At 37.9% G+C, this 18,669-nt stretch overlaps 1 protein-coding gene across 3 annotated transcripts in view; it reads right to left on the reverse strand.

Annotated features, from left to right (window-relative positions):
- LOC121958517 (phospholysine phosphohistidine inorganic pyrophosphate phosphatase) overlaps window positions 1–18,669 on the reverse strand; it is a 59,317-nt gene that overhangs the window by 35,308 nt on the left and 5,340 nt on the right. For all 3 annotated transcript variants that reach the window (XM_042507478.1, XM_042507477.1, XM_042507476.1), the window contains exon 6: window positions 15,833–15,924. In XM_042507478.1, the coding sequence (XP_042363412.1) occupies window positions 15,833–15,924 (92 nt within the window). The remainder of the gene's footprint in view (window positions 1–15,832; window positions 15,925–18,669) is intronic.

The following is an 18,669-nucleotide window of genomic DNA, read 5'->3' on the forward strand; positions in this document are numbered from 1 at the left end:
GTGACTGTATGGACCTGTGGTAAACAGTGCCCTTAAACGCAAAACTATTTTTAAACTATTGTACAGTGTCTTTGAATACTTGAAAAGCACTTTAAATTTTTTATTATTATTATTATTATTATTATTAAAAAAAACAATGTACTCTAGTCTATAAGTTTATAGTAGAGAGAATTTAAGAAAAAGGGTACAGTTTTAGCCAAGTTAGATTTTAAGAGTTTTTTTAAAAAAAACATGAACCAACATTAACAACTTACTACTGTTGTTTATTGTAAAATAAAACCTGACCTTTTTTTTCGGAGACAAGGGTAGAACAGAGCTAAGAAATACCTGGCATTTGTAAGCAAGGGCTTTCTTTTTGTTGCTATTTTGTATTTCTCACTCTGCAATTTCCCCTGCCTTGATTCCCAACATGCTGATTTTGAAGAACAATTTGCATAGAATATTGGGGCAGAAACTATTAATATATATTGAAAAAAAGGGGGTAGGATTTAATAAGTATTGACTTCCTCCTACTCCTTTTTGGACATTAAATACTTATGTTTTTAATGAATATGTCCCATTGGCATTGTGCCGTTGTTTTTCTTACTTATATTTTAAGTTTATTCTCCCCTTTTATTTGGCACATTCAAAATACAGATCTAATCTAGTAAAAAATAGATGTTGTTGGTTCCACTATCCTGATCTGTGTGATGTTAATTCAAGAGGCATTTGGTAAATTATTTTTGGAAAGATAGATGTTACCAACCGCAGAAAGAAACGATCTTTAACATTCTACCTTGCATGCCTTACCATTTTTAGGTCTTTTGAAAGATTGATTTAAGACATTTTAATACCAAATAAGGGCCCATTTTTAACACTTTTTAAGGTTCCAAAGGAACACCGAAGAAGATTTTCAGGAATACTTTGCTGATTTTCAACCAGGTCACTGTCACAAGGAAGTTTGTTAAGATAAACAGTGTTTCTTGTGCCACCAGTGCTGGGAATTCCCCACCCATGTTGTGATTAAAACCCTGCTGGGTGATACAAAACGCATCATTGTGTGTCATCAATGATGTGCTTTGCATTACAAGGTGGAGTTTTGCTGATGGATGGTTGGGAAGCTCGAGGCGCTGTAGTCACACGGGCAAAACAAGCACTGTTTTTATCTGCACACACTCCTAACACTGCAGGACACAGACCTGAATGAAAATCAGCAAAGTTTCCCTTTAATTTCTTAATCTAAATTCATATTTTATTTCTAACAAAATAGTATGCACTTAGGTTTATTTACAAGGTTCCCAAGTATTTTCATGGACAAAATTTCAAAACTTTTTCATGGCCTTTCAAGGACCCACAATTTTTTTTCCATGCCCTACTTGCTCGTATATGTAATTTCAGCTAGCTGGCAGTTATGAAGGGAGAGATTGAATGAAATGTACTCAATGGTAAACAAATGTTTACCAAATAAAAATAAATATTTTGCACAAACAGAAATGTTGTACATGTTTTTTTTTTATCTTATAGTACTGATTAAAGTATCTCTACCATTTATATTATTTTCTATTCTATATTAAGGTTTTGAAGTACTTTTCCTTATTTTTTCATTATTATTTACTCCTCTTAATATGTTTATTGAATTTTTAATGTTTTCACCAAAAACCAAAGCAAAGTGCTTGTAAGTGAAAACATTCTTCGTAAACCCTTTTATGATTCAGATTCTGACATAAAGTTATGTTATGTTCAGACAAGCAGCTTCAGACAATAAAATTGCTGTTATTTTACATTACATTACACATTACTTTTCCAAAAACTTAATGATTTTTGCTAATTCCATGGCTTTTCCAAGCCTGGAAAATGTGATTGTGACTTTTACAGGTTTTCCATGACCATGGGAAACCCATGTTGATTACAGAAATTTGAATTTCTGCAACCCTGAAGTACTGCAAAAGGTGTTGAGAAGAACAACCCACCCACCACTCAGGACCAGAATGGATAAGGTGAGAGCACACAGTCAGGAAAGAGATCCATCCAACAAAGCCCAGCTTTCATGTGTTATCTGTTAAAAGGAGGGAAACCCAACAGTGGAAATAGAAACCTTATGCAACACGCATTTTCCTATTTTGCCATCTAAATGTCCTGCCAAAGACCCCGCTGCTGACAGACAAAAGACATGCAGAGAGCAGCGAGAGGCTGGTCACAGATTAGTGAACAGGATTGACATGAGAACATGGATCTATGTACTGTGTATAGATGATCATGCATACTGTATATACGGTCTCTGTACTCTAGGCCTACAGTGTTTTATTTTAGGAACAGAAGCCAACCAAACACTGCTGACTCAATCTGCCTGTTCGCCACAGAACAAACGAAACCCAACGGGTCACAATGCCCTGGATTTCAGTTCCTCTGATGATCCGGGGGGACCTGGACACAAAAGCAGGCTCCCTGTGGATTCTGCCTCAGTTCAAAGGCCAGATTCTGCACATAGTCTGATTCACAGGATTGGAGTAAAGGGTCTCTGTGGTGGCGCAGAGGCAAGAAAAAAAACGACCTCTATGACACGTTCAGAGAATGCTGTAGCTGTCGAGCTGACAAGCGTTTAAGCTCACAGCCCACACCCTCAGCGGAGAAGAGTGAAATGAGATAACTCCACTTCCTTCCCACACAGACAAAACTAATGTGCTAACAGCAGTTAACAGGACAGGGTGTGGGACTGTGTAGACATTATAAAATGCATGCATGCTTGTCTGCAGAGAAAAACAGCTCACAAAGGTCAAGACAGAGCAAAAGCACAGAGAACTGAGCAGAATCTGCTCAGACACAATCCCACGTTAAATCCAGTTCTACAAGAGCGTGCTCCAAAATGAGAATTAAAGGCTTTATCACGAGTACAAAGTGATGTCAAGAGGTTTTGAAATATGGTTACATACAAACCATCACTCTCTGTCTGCCGGGCACTCTTGAAACCGTGTACATTATCATAGCCGTGGAGGCTATAGGACACCGGTGGATGGCTGAAAGATAAGCTAGGCTGAAATACAGTATGTACCTGAGAGCCATCCCAGGGGCAGTGCTCAGTTCATAAAGGAGATTAAGCTGCAACCACAGCCATGCACGGTCACCCTGCCAAGCTTTAGTGTCACAGATCTGCAAAGGACGGAGCCCATCCATGAACCTAACACTGCAGAGCCGTATTCAGTCTAATGTCTGTTTGATGCGAAGAACGGAGATCTGATAGGCTGTTTATGTCAAAGAGGGGAGCATCACCTTTCTGTCGACACACACATAATGAAGTGGAGTGTTCACACTTCTCCATGAACCCTTTCACTCGTCAATCTTTCCGCCTGAATATTTATTCAGGGTGGAGAATTGTTCATTCTCTTTTGCATGAATGCCCGCGTACACGGAACAGTAGAAACACACATATTACATGTTTTCAGTGGTGTGAGTGCAAACAAGATAAGACGACTGAAACTAACAAAGCAGAAACTGAAGTAAAAAAAACAAACAAACAGAAACTGTACCAAGCTGCTGCCACCAAGGCTGAAAAACTCTGCTAATGCCTAAGTGACCAAACTGTAGTTCCACTAATGGCCACTTGAGGCTGGTGCCAGAAGCAGGTCAAAATCCCAATGCCCAACTTTACAGCAGAAATAAACATGTTTACAGCCTGCAAAAAATGTTTTGGTTTCTAGGGTTAATTTCAACATTAATGACAACTGTTCATGGTGACTTTTTTTAGGCAATTCACTTGTTTACATTTTATTAAGGATAACAGTAATGCATAATTACGGATGGGCTGCTTTGAGTCACAGGCTGTCTACAGGTCAAATAAGGCTATTTTAACACAATACTGTGCCGGCATTTAAATATTTATTATACAGATCTTGACTATTATATCATACTCAGCTGATAGCAAATATCTTCCAATTGTAAGGAGCTGTGCTTCACTCTTATATTCTGTTGTTTCAGGCTCTTTGCTTTCCGAATGAGCAGTCCGTCCTTCTATTTGCTGCTCTGATGATGGCTTTATTTGCACGACTTCCTCATGGACACCAGTGGAAATCTGCTCTGGATATCCCCACTGATCAATGGTTATGTGCCACTCAAACAGTCAGTGGGGGACTCGGCCCGTGCTGGACACTAGGGAAAGATTCCTCTGGATCTAAACTAGATTGATGGAGACAATTTATAGTTTATTGGTGCCAGGAAGTCTGTCCAAAGATGTTAAAAGCTGCTCTGACACTCACAGATATAACCTGTGCCACCTAATACCACAGCCTGATGTCTATAAAGAAGACTTAACAGGTCACATTAAAGGAATTCAACATGGCATCGAGCCACATCCTTTTGACTATCACTCCACATCCGTCTCAGACTTGCCGGTCCTGATGACTGTGATTACAGGAGCAGCAGTTACAATGATAGCCATGAATATTTGCATACCAACCATCTGGTGAGAACTGGGTGTTCCAACTGATGCTGCTCTGTGCAAAATACTGTTTGTGTGCATGCGTGCATGTTTTTGCATGAGCACAACAGCTTTATTGATACGGTGTTTACTGACCTCTGTAGTTAATGCTGCATGTAACATAGTTCACAGCAGTCAGATACACCGACGTAACACACTGACTGACCTTTTATCAGTCTAAGCCAGCAGTTCTCTAACTTTTTACACCATCTACCACCTTATATTATATTAGACTCTCCAAGTGTCCACTAAAACAAACTTTAAAACACAGTATCGTAGATCAACCATGTTCAGCTACATAGATGCAGGTTTCTAGTTTTTGTTGACTATTAACAAAGAGGTAGCACCAAACTCTTCTCTTCCTGACAGTTGCAGTTTGAGGTCACAACTGCAGTGTTTTTAAAGCTTTTACCATTTATTTTAACTCTACTCACTATCTTGCCATTACAGTTTAGCTTGTAACTAAAAACTAAATTAACTGAATGATCATGTAAGTATGCGTTACGTTCATGAGCATGGCTATGTAGCATGACGATATTGCAACAACAATATTACAGGAAAGCAAAACTTATTTTAAATCACATTTCATGCATTTTATAGTTTAAGAATTTTCTTTTGAAATGTAGCATTTTGATAGCATTGCAGACTATATTTAAATTCATCTATTTAGTTTTCCAAAAATATTTTGGAGATTCCTCTGCACACCACCAGAAGAAGCTAATGTGATGTAATGCGTTGGTTTGTGGACTGCTGTTTTGAAGCTTCAAGTTTGGCTTTTCAGCTGTCGCCATGTTGGTTTTTGGAGCCAGAAGCACCTATTTTTGGACAAGAGACTGGTGCTGAGGAGTAGCGAGGGGTTAATCTAACTCTGCAGACAGCTTGGCACACAGACAGCCCCGCCCTAAATATGCATAACTTTTGGCCTTAATAAAATATAAAAGGGTGATTTATATCAAAGTTCACCCCCTGTACAGCTGTCATGAATGTTTAATTTAGCTATAGAGACCATTCTTTGTACCAGGCTGCAAACATGTTTACTTCTGCTGTAAAATTTGGAATTTTAACATGGGAGTTTATGGGAATTTGCTGATTTTGAGCAAACTTCAAGTGGTCATTTAACGTATTGCAGTTTTTTGCACTTCAGCACTGGTTTCATTTTTCAGCCTCGGAGGTTGCTGCGTGATCTCAACCAGGTGTCCAGGGACCCCCAGGGGTCTTTGAGGGAGTTCAAGAGGGTCCTCAGAAGGACAGGGAAATATTTTGTTTTTATTTAAATGACTGAATGATTTTGACTTGAAAATTTAATTCCAACATCTTAAAAAGAAAATAAGAGAAATGATCACACAAATAATACAAAAAAACAGAAAGCACAAATAAGAAATTGTCAAACACATGATGACTTGGTTTACCTTTTCCTAAAGGAGTGAGAACAAGTACCAATGTGTTAAATCCCACCCCTTCTCCGTAGTAAGTCGAATTTTTTATTAACCAGCTTCTTCATTGATTTAAACCTCTAATTAATTAAACATATATGCATATACCCACATACCCAAAATCAAATATCTACACATTTACATCATTATTTAAAGAAAAAAAGAGGAAAATCCCCATAGAAGTGAGCATGATGTGAGTAAGAGTCATAAGAGTGGTTGCTCATATCAAATGTGTCATTTCCTCCACAGTTTTTTCCTCAACTTAAGTTGACAACCAAACTCTTTTTAGATGGAGGTCCCTGAAGCAAAATCTTATCAAATGGTAATGAGAGACTTAATGTGTGTCAATGTAGCGGTTCTTGATATATAAAAAGTTTGAGAAACAATGGTCTAAGCTGTTTGTTGTGAGACGGCTTTAAGCTGAATGTTCACAAAATCATAGTCCCATTTTAAGGCTAGCATCCTAAAGCAATGTTCTCATTTTATTGTCCCAACAACCAGAGTTCCAACCAGCCTCAAAATTGCAATTTTGAGTCAGAGATAGCAGGGATTTCTGACAGCTACAATTATTCCTTGTTGGCAAAATTAAGTGTCAACAAACCAGTGGCAAAATGGCTGCAAATACACCATTCCTGGCAGTTACATCTGAAGAAAATCCATATTAACACTGTGGCAATCAATTCAATTTATTAAAGAAGAGCTACTGTTTTCTGGTGTGACTACTGCAGAAATGGAGGTATTTTACAATGATGGATGAAAGCTCCCAAGAGGAAAAAACGTGCCAACAACATGAACGCGGAATTCAACTAACCCTAGCATACTGGCATGTTCTCTAAAAACATGCCAACAATAGTATAAATGTATCCCACTCACAGCACATTAAAAAATCCTAAAGGAAAAGTAATCTGCACATGAATCACATGGTGAGAGACCCCCCCCCCACTATGCTCGCTTCCTGTTGCGTCCCTAAGTAACGGTCGTAGACAGAAAGGGCATGAACCAGGGTGCGGTTTCAGTAAACTGGTTCATAGTTTGCACCATCGGGGACCAGTTTTCTCTGGAGAGGTTTAATCTGGCTCGGCTTGCTTGGAAAACAGTATCCTACCACTCACGTTAGCAGTGGAGCGTTTGGCCACAGGGAGAGGTTTACAATGTAAACCATTTTGAAGATGGTTGCTGCTGTGTGAAAATGTTTGTGGTGCACTCTCTGCCAGATTCCAACGGGAATCCAGTGAGAGCTTCCTCTAACTCACTGGCCCTTATTCAAAATACCTATCAATACTGTGTTTGTATCTGACACATCACCACGCTGTTTTCTCCTCCGTAGAATTACAAATGCCAATACTAAGGGAGTACGTTTAAGTCAACAGTCTGAAATGCAACTTCCTTGATTATCACAGATACACAGAGAAACAGACAGCATGCCAAGACCTAAAGGTCCAAACTAGTTGTGTCAGTGAGCAGCAGCAATTAAACTGGTTTACAAATAGTGCATGACAGAACAGCGTGATGTGAATCTGCTTTTATGAAGCTCAAAGCTGCAGTTCCTTGAAGATAAGAGAAGAGAAAAAACAGCAGAGACCACAGACGGCAGGAGATGACTATTTAAAACACTAAAGCACGAGACACAAGACAGAGAATAGGACAGCACACTCATAACCTGACTACTCTTACGGTGTCATCACAGTTTGCCCATGACAATGGAGAGGAACAGTTGTTAGCTGTGTTAAGGGGTGATCACACCGAGACGCATCGCGCCAGGTGTGACTGCTCCAGAAACACCTTGGAAGTGCATCTGGAAAAACAGCTGCAGCATGCAGTCTGTGGAATGGGACTGCATGTGCGTGGGCAAAAGTGACATTAGCGAGCTGTGCAACTCCGCGCCTTAAGTGGAAAAGTTGAAAATATTTTAACTTTTATGCGCACCCAAAAACCACCAGAAAAATGCGTTGCGCAGCAGAAAGAAGGGATCGCTCGACAGGCGCGCTGTACCATACGGAAACAATGGTTTTGCTTGCGATGCTTCTATAATTGTCCCCTTAAGAAACTTGTTTGGAAACTTATTTGACATATCAACTTTATGAGGTGATGTGCAGGGCTGTGTAATGGTAAGAAGCTAGTGATACAATATGTATTATGATACAGGGGTTAGGATTCAATATATTGTTAAACAGTAAGCAAGGTGACATATTGCATTTTTTTTAGAATCTAATTTTAGGAAAACTGTTCTAGTATAACACACCATCAGAAGATAGTGATCAGAAGATGATGATTTATCACATTCCCTATAACATCCATTATTACTTTTGTGCAATCTGAACAAATAAATTAACACTTTCCTTTATCAGGAGTTTAACAAATTATGAAAAAAATGCAAACAATTAAAAAATTAATACAGTGTTTTTTGAGAATCAATACAGTGTCACAAAACCAACCCGTTCTCATTATCAGAGTGTCAAATTTGGCATCCTGGTCAGTGGCCTTGGCTGGTCAAACACATGCTGGACTTTCACCCAGGAGATCACATTATGTGTCCCATATTAAACCAAAAGTTAAATTGAATTCTTTCAACCACATAACCTCGTTAGTGGGATACAGATGACATAGCAGTCAAGTGACATGTTAACTTGCTGTAAAAAACATAGTTATTTTTCCCTAGACCATGATCATTTTTCTAAAAATAAAGTGGTTTTGTTGCCTTTTTATTTAATTAATTTATTCTATATGTATTTTTATTTTTTTGACAATTCAAAACCAAAAGCCAGTTCATTCAAAAGGAACCGCAACCCCTACACAGAAGTTTATTCATGAAAGTCTGTTGATGAGATGATCCACTTAATAAGTATATCATATTTATATATCTTCTGTCCTTGTGTTGTGAATCTCTTTTGTATGTATTTTGTATTTAGTCTTTTTTCCCTCTTCTTTTTCTTTACTGTTTGTAATAAAAATGTAAATAAAAAAGGAATACAATATACTATATACAGATGTAGTTGCCATTAATTAAATTATGTAAATTAATTCAGGCAGTAATCTATAAAATGAATCGAAATTTTAACACAACAAATAAATAAATAAGTACTTTTGGTGGCGAAACTTAGGTTTCCTGTGAAGACGGAAGGCTATTTCGAAAGACAGCGAAGCATGCAGTGAGTGGAAAGTAACACAGAAGCTGACATTTTCAAAACTGAGGAGTGTCAAAGTTTGAAAAATAGGGCCACTAACCAAACTGCCATATTTGACGAGTTGGTAGAACATGCTGCACAAAACATAATGTTTTCATACTCAAGTGTATTGATATTTTCTTACATCCCTTGTTTTATGTCAGTGTTGTGTTCGCAGTTTCTTCTCGTGCCCCAAAGTGGAAAAAAAAAATAATTTACACTGCTTTGATACTAAATGTAGCTGATAATAGACAAATATTTTGCCAAAACACATTTTGTTTCACAAAATTATCCAAAATTCTAATATGCAGCTGTGTTAGATTCCAAATTAAATGCAACAGCAATTCAAGATCTTTTCCTAAAGACAGTGGCGCTTCAAAGTTATCAACAAGATAAGAAGAACATTAAGCAACCAGGACTAAGCGCCTGAGAAAACATTTGGTGTAGATTTAATACATGATTTCTTTTTAATAGTCTTTGTTATGGACATAACTCTGTATTAAAGTACTGAGATTTGGTTTGCAGCTTTTAACGTTGTGACTACCACTTAACACATAACTAGAGCTTAAAGGCTGAGCAGGAGTTGGACTAGAGCGCAGTGTTGGCAGATTGTTCCCATGCAGCTGATCAACATCAGCAGCCAGATCTCCATACTCCCAATTTCCAACCACTTTTTTTTTGGTGTGGGCCCCTCTTTACAAACCTGTTCTACATTAAAGAGCAAAGGGTTCTCCAGCTCCCCTGAGGGAAGTGCACTAACTTTCACTCATTATTTAAGAACAAGGGAAAGTTGAGTGCTTGCAGAACAGAACAACCCTATTACAGTTACAAATACAGTCCCAACAGCCATCACTGTCATATCACTATGCTCGGCCTTCACTTTTGAATTTAATCTGCAGGAGCCATCGCAAAAACATAACAAGCACATGCATGTGTTGTGCGTCATGTGAAAAAGTACAGTGAGCAGTGCTACTAAGGTGTTTTACATTTTTAGCTTTTTCTGACAAAATTAAGACAGGTTATATAAAAGTGAACACAAATTATGCACTGCCTGACAACACAAGGTACCTCATCTATTTTAATAAAAGTTTACTGTTAAGACTGTAAGAAAGCAGCCAGAAAAGTTTCAGCATCTGACAGATCTAAACTACGCTTAAAAAATGTATGCAGCCCTCGCTAAGTAACAGCATGTCAATTCAAAAGCTTTTCAAAATAAGCTGATATGATTAGATTTGTCTGTGATTTGTATCTTTTTCCCCTTCCTGTCTTGTCACCGGGCCTGGGGTATTTGAAGCAGTCTTTTTTCTTTCCAAGCCTGATGGGAACTGGAGGCCTGCGCAGCATCTGGTTGACTTGGAAACAGCTGTGTTTTCACAGATCTGACTGAGGGTTTATAGCTGCTCCCAGCGAGCCCGGGTTCACTGGGCCTGTTTGGCTAAATAACGTTAAATCTCACGTCTGCTCCTCACTCACAGGCCCACAGAAACACTGTTACTGTCACTGTTTCTCTTCTGTTCTCAGGGAATGTATACAGTATAGTTTAATAAGTCTACTGAAGGATCTTGGATCTTATGAGGTGTCTCTGTTGAGTTTAAAAATTACAGCTCACTTTAGAGCAATTAATTATAATTTGATGCACACATTTTAGTTCCTGTTACTGGCAGACTTTCAGAAGCAAAAATCCACAAATACAAGTGTCATCTGTTGATACTCACAGACTAACTGACTGCAAGTAAGAGACTAAAAATGGACAAATTGTGACAATCGATGCTTTGTATACAGTCCTGAGAGAAGTGTTTTACTGCTGGAAAGATGGTCTTTCATGAAACTACTCTGGTGGAAAGACTCAAATACTCTTGACACAAGTGCTACATTTTTAAATAAAACAGAGAAAAGGGACTGTAGCCTACATTTTGTTTAAAAAGTACAAAATTTGCAACTACCAGAATGCACTGCGTCACACTGAACCAATAAAACGCTCCCCTGGTGGATGACGAAATGTAAGTTCATCCATTTTGACACAAAACAATATGGCAGCAGGCTGGTAACAAACAATCTCATATTACAGCTAAACAGTACACTAAAATATTTTTCTGAAAATGGATCAGAATCTGAGTTAATGTTTGATCAGCTTAGTTTTACCCTTCAGTTTTTTCAGCCTCTCTTTTTAGGTATGGCACCCACTTCCCGTTCACACTCGAATTACAGCCAAACAAGTCACTGAAATATGTTTCTGGAGACATTTTAAGCAAAAAATAGGCAACACAGTAACATAATTTTGGTTTCAGCACGGTCTAGGTGGTTTTACTGTTTGATCTCAGTTTTTTCAGGTTCTGTTTTCTTAATAAAGAAATCAGTATGATACACACTTCCTGTTCATAACCTCTCTTATCACAGTCCAACAGTGCACTAAAATATGTGTCTGAAAAAAAGTAATCAATACAGTGGCAGAGTCTTAGTTTATATGTGATTAGCACTGTCTCGTTTTACCCTTTTATGCTTTTGGGGGGGGGGGGCTCTTTCACATTCACTTTTAAAACATGACTTCAGGGTGACATTGAAGCAAAAGGCATTTAGTATTTTTTTTTAAATTAGCAACTATTTTAAGATTTTACAATGCAAGGTCAGAAAAAAACACCTTAAAAAATCTGTCTTAGCATTTGTAAGAAGAAAAAAATTTGGTTTAAATTTTTTTTCAATTAATTAATTGCATTTTAAGATTTTTAAGGATCCGTGGGAGCCTGTATACTGTTTGTATCTGTGCCAGCAATTATATGAATATGCAAAATATGATCTCTGGTGAGAGAGAGCCAGCAAAAATCTATTGGATAATGCAGATTTGAGTTGAGAGAAGAGCACAGAGAGCTGGACGCCGGCAAGATGGAGAAAAGTTTACCTCAGTTCATTTACACAAACTACCCACACTGTTGCGATACAACTCTGGTTGAAAACTGGCAAAGTTTCCCTTTGAAGTAGAACACTGGTCTTGAGAAACACTACAGTTTCATTTTACTGCAATGATCTGAAAACATTATTCAGACCACATATCTAATAACTTTCTGCACGCCTGTGTGTGCACGTGTTTCACCACATAAACTCCATTCACCAATCTGTCCATAAATCTCCACCGCCACAGCTGAAACACAACACGTCATGTAACGCAACACTGGTTCCACATATGTTCCTCAGCTGGAAAACAGCCCACTTATTTCAACCAGTTGCACTCTCCTGCCCCCCACCCAAAAAAAAATGGATGAGCGGTGATATAATTTAATCTGCTTTATCATGTGTTTAGAGACTCTGTTTGGAGTGTCAGCACACTGGAGCAGGACTGAGCTGTCTGTGAAGTCATGTAAACCACATGGATACTGCACAGCCCGCCTAGAAAATGGTTTAGAAAAATCTCAGTCTGCTATACTTGTGCTGACTGCATACGGCCGGCTTCTGATCTCAAATACCGGCACAGATATGTAGGTTACACATGCATGTACATGCCAGCCACATGAACAAAAGCACATCAAAGTAGAAAAACACACACCCCCATATTGGCGTCATACACACAGAAATAACTGCACAGACAGAGGACAGGTTTTACAGTGAGTGACTGTGCTCTTAGTACAGGATTAGAGCCGACTGATGCTCAAGCAGATTACTCAGCGTTCTCTGGTCACATGACTCGAGATCTGCATGCCAGTACGCAGCAGAGGAGCAGGTCACCAAGCATGCTGCTCTTCAGACTAATCTGCAGTTTGAAGCCAAACAAAATGGTTACAATATCAAGGAGCAGCAGAGGTGGAAAGTAATAAAGTGCAAATATTTTGTCCTATTTTGTACTGTTTTGTACTATTTTGTACTGTTCTTTTCCCTGATGTACCACTATGCCATACTAATGAACATTAGTATGGCATAGTGGTTGCTAATAGGATAAGAACTGGATATGCTCTGATCAACAAGAGCATCTGATGCATCTGCATCCCAGCAGACACAGTGATATAGACGCGAAGCACCTCTCCACGGTACAATTTTGAGGTATGAGTCTGTGTACTTCGGCAACTTAATACTTGTACTCTATAACATTTTTGAGGGAAATATTGTATTTCTTATTCCACTGCATGCATTTGACTTCTGAAGACACTGCTTATTGATTTTTTTTTTTTTTTTACATTTCACACATATGATGATGTCAGATAATTTGATTCAGCATAGATTATTGTACCTAAAAAAAAGCAATACAGCCAGGTTCTAACACATTTTCCATTTCAAAATAACATACTTTTCAAAACTTCTCGGTGGATTTTTCAGACCATATTTGACATCTCAGTACAAACAGCCAGGAGTGAATGATGTAAATAAATTATTCAAAAATCGAATTGTTATCATGCATGCTACATTATGACTACGTATGCTATTATATTGTCAATAATTTACCAGAATATTGTATAGGTACTTAAGCTCATATAAATCAATTAACATTGAACCCAGAAAAGTTCAGGAAAAGTTCAATCACCGGAAAGACCTTGAAATCCCTGAAATCAAATTCAGTACATTTGCATACTGCGTAGGAAGCCCGGTACAGTGCAGCTGAGCAGAGCAGAGAGAAGTTTAATATAACATCCCCAGGGCCAACTTTGTACATTTTGCTGCTAATACATTTGACTTTTATACTAAATACACAATAGTATATTGCAGGAAATTTTAAATGCCATACTTGCAGCTTTAATAGGATGTTTCTCTGTTGTCATATTGAAACTTTCACTTCAGTCAGGCATGTCCAAAGTCAAGCCTGGGAGCCAGTTGGGACGATTTCAAATGGCTCACAGCTTGTTGTATGAAAAATATTATATGCTGCTGACCACACAATACTGGATAAGCAAGAAGGATCACTTTGCGTTTGTTGCGATCACCTTGACATGAAAGGACTAGTATATGAAAGTAGACATGTTGGAACTATGCAGGCAGAGCAAAATGTGTTTTCATAAAAGTATGGTGAACAAGCAAACCAGCACTTAACAGCAGACATTTCCTGCTGGGCAGCAGAAATGAAGTAAAGAAGCGCTTGTCACACTTGTCTTTAAAAAAAAAAAAAAAACCTGTATGATGCAAGACGCAGCTGGCCCCCAGTAATTTTTACATTATCTTATCTGCCCCCATTAAATAAAGTTTCTTTTGCTTTCACTCTTTCACTTAATCACCTCTGGTTAAGTAAAAGACCCAAACACTTGTTCCTCGACTGCTTCACAGCAACTGGTGCTGTGTTTGAAACAGAAAGAAAAAACAAAAGGTTTTCTTTAGGAACAGCACCGCAAATGTAAAACAGAAGGATTCCCCTTCCATTTCCATAACTTTTACTTCAGTACACATATAAAGCCTTGAGCTGCTGTGGTATTACACACAGAAAACCCATTAAAAACACCAGTTACTGTATGGCTTTGAACATACACTATAATGCGCAGCATACATGTAATATAATGTATAGTTCCATAACTCATACTCCCAGTCACTTTTCTTGAAGCCTTAAGTACCACATATATCTTCTAAAATAATCAACCATATGTTTCTGTAATTACACCATATGAAAGGCGCCCTAGTAATCTCCAGATTTGGGATCATAAATCCTTTGGTGACTACGACCTTGTGGGCGAGCCGCATTCAACATGTGGAGAGAATAAAGCTATTTTCGGCGGATTCTCAATCAAATAAACAAATCTGAAAAGCTGAAGAATGAGCTGGTTGGCTCACAGGAAGACTGAGTGTTATGGAGGAAACTGGGATTAACAATCTTGGTATGATGGTGCCCTCTCCTGACCACATAGGTGAATAGATTTTCTTTCTTCAGATTTACAATATGGTCAGACTAGCGTCAAAGTATTTAGAAAACACAGGACAATTTTTTAAAACGCTGTTACTTGGACACTGTTTTTCCAAAAGAGCTAAACCATTTCTAAAAACATAAAGATTTAAAATAGCGCTATGCAGTTTGATTTGGAACCTGAATCAACATCATAGCTTTTTGCATTTAGACGCCTTTCACAAGCTATTTGACCCTTTGAAACCTGAGCAAATAGGTTTGATATCTTTGGAAAAGATGGGGAAAAAGCAATGACGAACTTTACAAGAAACATAAAAAATAAATAATGAAAGGTGACAAAAAAATGACTTAAAAATTAGTTTAAAAAAAGAGGGGAGGATTATTAGAAATTTCTTTAGAAAAAAAAAGAAATGGAAAAATCTCCAGAAAACTAAATATAAAAAAAAAACTATAATGACTTTATATCTAAAATTGTCACAGAAAGAAAAGAAAATAAACACGTATGTATTTTTTTTATTTTCAGCACTTTTTAGGTCATAGGTTTTCTTGTTTGCTTTTTGCAATTTTTTTTTCTTATTGTCAGGTAATTTCCCTGTAACTTTGTACTTATTTCGTACTCAGTTTGGGGCAATTTCTTGCTAAGCTGCCTATTGCCTTGTTCCCATGTTTTTTTTTTTAAAGAAATCCAACCAATTTGCTCAAGTTTCAAAGGGTTAAGAAGGGTTAGGGCAGTCCTTTTATCTGTATCTACAGGCATAAAAGCACAGATTAAGCCAGAAGACAAGCAGGCATTGAGCTGGTGTCTTAATTAAAGACACTTCAGCAGGGCACACATGGACATGGACAGTCTCACTGACCAGTAGGGACACCTGTTGCTCAACAGTGGCCAATAAAGAGTCATATTCTGGTTTGGTTGATGAATCGAGGAAACCGTGATTCTCTCTGACAGCGTGTGTGTATTCAGGACATCACTGACCTGTATTTGCCAGTCCGGACTTGTACACCTTTCATGCCACAGTGTTGGGCTCCACCCACATCATTAACCAGATCATCCCCGACCATCAGGGCCTGAAAGAGAGGAGCGAGAGGAAAAAGAAAGGCCCATTATTATTTAGTTAAGAAATGTATTAGAAGCACTTATGCAGATGGAGATACAGCTGGCTAATAACATGCTAACATCACTTGTTAGTTATTTCCAACATATTTCCTTCAAAAGGGACACCTATCTTTGAGTGAACTGATGACCTATGACTAAGTGACACATTTTATGGCTACTTTATATAAGATTTAATGCATAAAAATAACAGTGCAGAACAACTGATAAACTGAACAATTAATCCAAATAGTAAATGCAACAATTGCAGGAAATTTTTTATCATAGGAGCGATTTAAATGATTTAAATGAATTTTGAGCAGATTACTTCAGAATACTGCATTAGAAACAAGTTTTCCTGATATATTTAGGATTTTTGTGTACAGTTCACAAAACTGTATACAATAAAGACTTCATGGGCTTCTTCTCTTACAGTTTCAATCTTTTTTTTCTCCCTGAGGCATGGCCATTGTTCTTTTAGCTCTTTGGTTGTTTTAAATACGCACTTGTAGTATGAGAGTTTTTTAAGGTTATATCCCGAATAATAGTCTAAAGTTTAAAAATAATAAATTCATTTAGTTTTCATAACAGATATATGTGCCTACTATATATTTTTTTTCAAGTTTTCTTACACCCGTAAAATCAGGAAGGACTCACAACCCCTGGTGGGAGTTGGGACCCCCAGGTTGGAAACCAGTGAGTCACCTAGGACATAAACCCCGTCAATTATGTAAGATATATCTTGATCTTGATCTCCTCCTTTGGTCCCTGCTTCCTACCTCAGCATCATCAACATGCACCGATCAATTTCAGCCCGCCCTTCCTTCTCCTCGTGTTTCTGTTTTAATCGTCTCCGCTATCCTCTCCACTGACCAGGTGCTTATTGTTACACAAGCATGAGTTTTCTCCATTGCATCGCCAATTTAAATTGTGAAATGAACTCAAAAAGTTAAAACAATATTCCAACCCCCCCACCCAATGATCATTTTTACATCAATTACTCATTGTGTGTCACATTGAATTATGAAGGAAAACTTTTTGTTTTCTTGTTTTTTTCAAATGCCTCGGCTGTGAAAGAGAAATCCAAAAACTGAGAAAATTCTTCATAAAGTGATATAAAGTAATAGGGGTCCGTTTATATATATATTTTATACACTATATCAATACAATACAACTCTCGCACAACTAGTTTAATCAGTGTAATCCAAGTCTCATTTATCCAGTTGTATGCGCAGTACTTGCCTGATACGTCCATGTTTTACTAAAACCTTACTATCTGAAACACAGACGAGTTGTTTGCCTGGGCTGTTTATGCAAAAATGTTTTGAAAGGTAAGGTTTTTGTAAAAACGCATATGTAAGGGAAGTACTAAGCCTACGACTGGATATATCAGACTTGGGTTATATAGCACAGGCTGTGTGGGAGTTTGTAAACAGATATTTTTACAAGATTTTGCTGTAGTTAAAGGTGGACTCCTATGACTTGAGTTCATCAAAAACAATTTTCTCAGTTTATTGATTCTTTGTTCACTGTAAAGCGATGCATGAAAAACAAAGTATTCTTAACACATTCAATGAAACACAGGCTGATCAGCTGGGAAGTGAAATATTCCTCTAATTGAGTCCACATTTCTTTGACAACTTCTGATTGAGACGGTATTCTCAAGAGTTTGGTAACCTCTTCTGAAAGGAATGTTACTGGTCAGTTTTTAACTGAGTTACTCAGCAAACAAGGAATTTCCACTTAGGTAAAAAAAAAAAAATTGTGTCTCCATCTCTGTGTGAAAGTCTGTTAAGTAACTGAAGGCTTTATAAAGGGCAGCAGATGTAGCTGTGGATATATCTGTGTCTCAGTGAAAGACAAGAGATCCAGAGGAAAGAGTGAAGGTTATGCTCAGATGAACACAGTTTTCTGCGTGTGCCAAGGCCAAAAACAGATAGGCTTAGCGAGACACGTTCTTTATACCTGTAAGATACTACGATGAGCTGATACAAGGGATAGACATTAAATACACAAGAAAGAGAAAGAAAAAAAAAAAGAAGCACAATGCGTGTACAACTGGAAAGGCAACGTTTTGGTTTTGTTGCGTGTCTTAATGTTCCAGCTGCTGGTGGCGAAATGTGTCAGGCAAACAATTAGGAGGTGTATTAAAACAATTAGTTTAATGTGCAACAGGGATGTCTCTTAAAAAGTAAGTGTGTGGGGCATTAACAGCTCTGTGTTGATTAGGAAAAACACAACATGTGACTGATGTGAATGGGGTGCAAAACCACAACAAAAACAAACTGTTTGAAACAGTAAAGGCTGCTAGAATTGAAAAAAATAATCTGCACAACATACCAGGCAGTCTGTTAATGTTGATATGTATCCAGAAATACATACATTCTTATACTGTAAATTTGTACCTCGACAAAACTAAGGTAACAGGACACCGAACACAGACCGAAGTCACTAAAAAACAGGATTTATTCAAGTAGGATTTGTAAGCCTCATTAAAATCACAAGAACTCGCAAGTAAGATTCTTCTGGTTTGTGTGTGGGAAATCTTGTACACATATCTGCTCCTAAACTAACCGAGCACACAGTTTATGTAAACACTTCACAGCCCATTAACCCTGATGAATGGTCAGTCGCTCGACACTTCTAATAAGTGTCGCTCGACAGAAATTTAACAGCTGCACATTGTTTTCAATTTCAAACCTGCACAGACCGCTGTTTAA

Source organism: Plectropomus leopardus, chromosome 19, assembly GCF_008729295.1.
Source record: "Plectropomus leopardus isolate mb chromosome 19, YSFRI_Pleo_2.0, whole genome shotgun sequence".
Lineage (NCBI taxonomy): Eukaryota > Metazoa > Chordata > Actinopteri > Perciformes > Serranidae > Plectropomus > Plectropomus leopardus.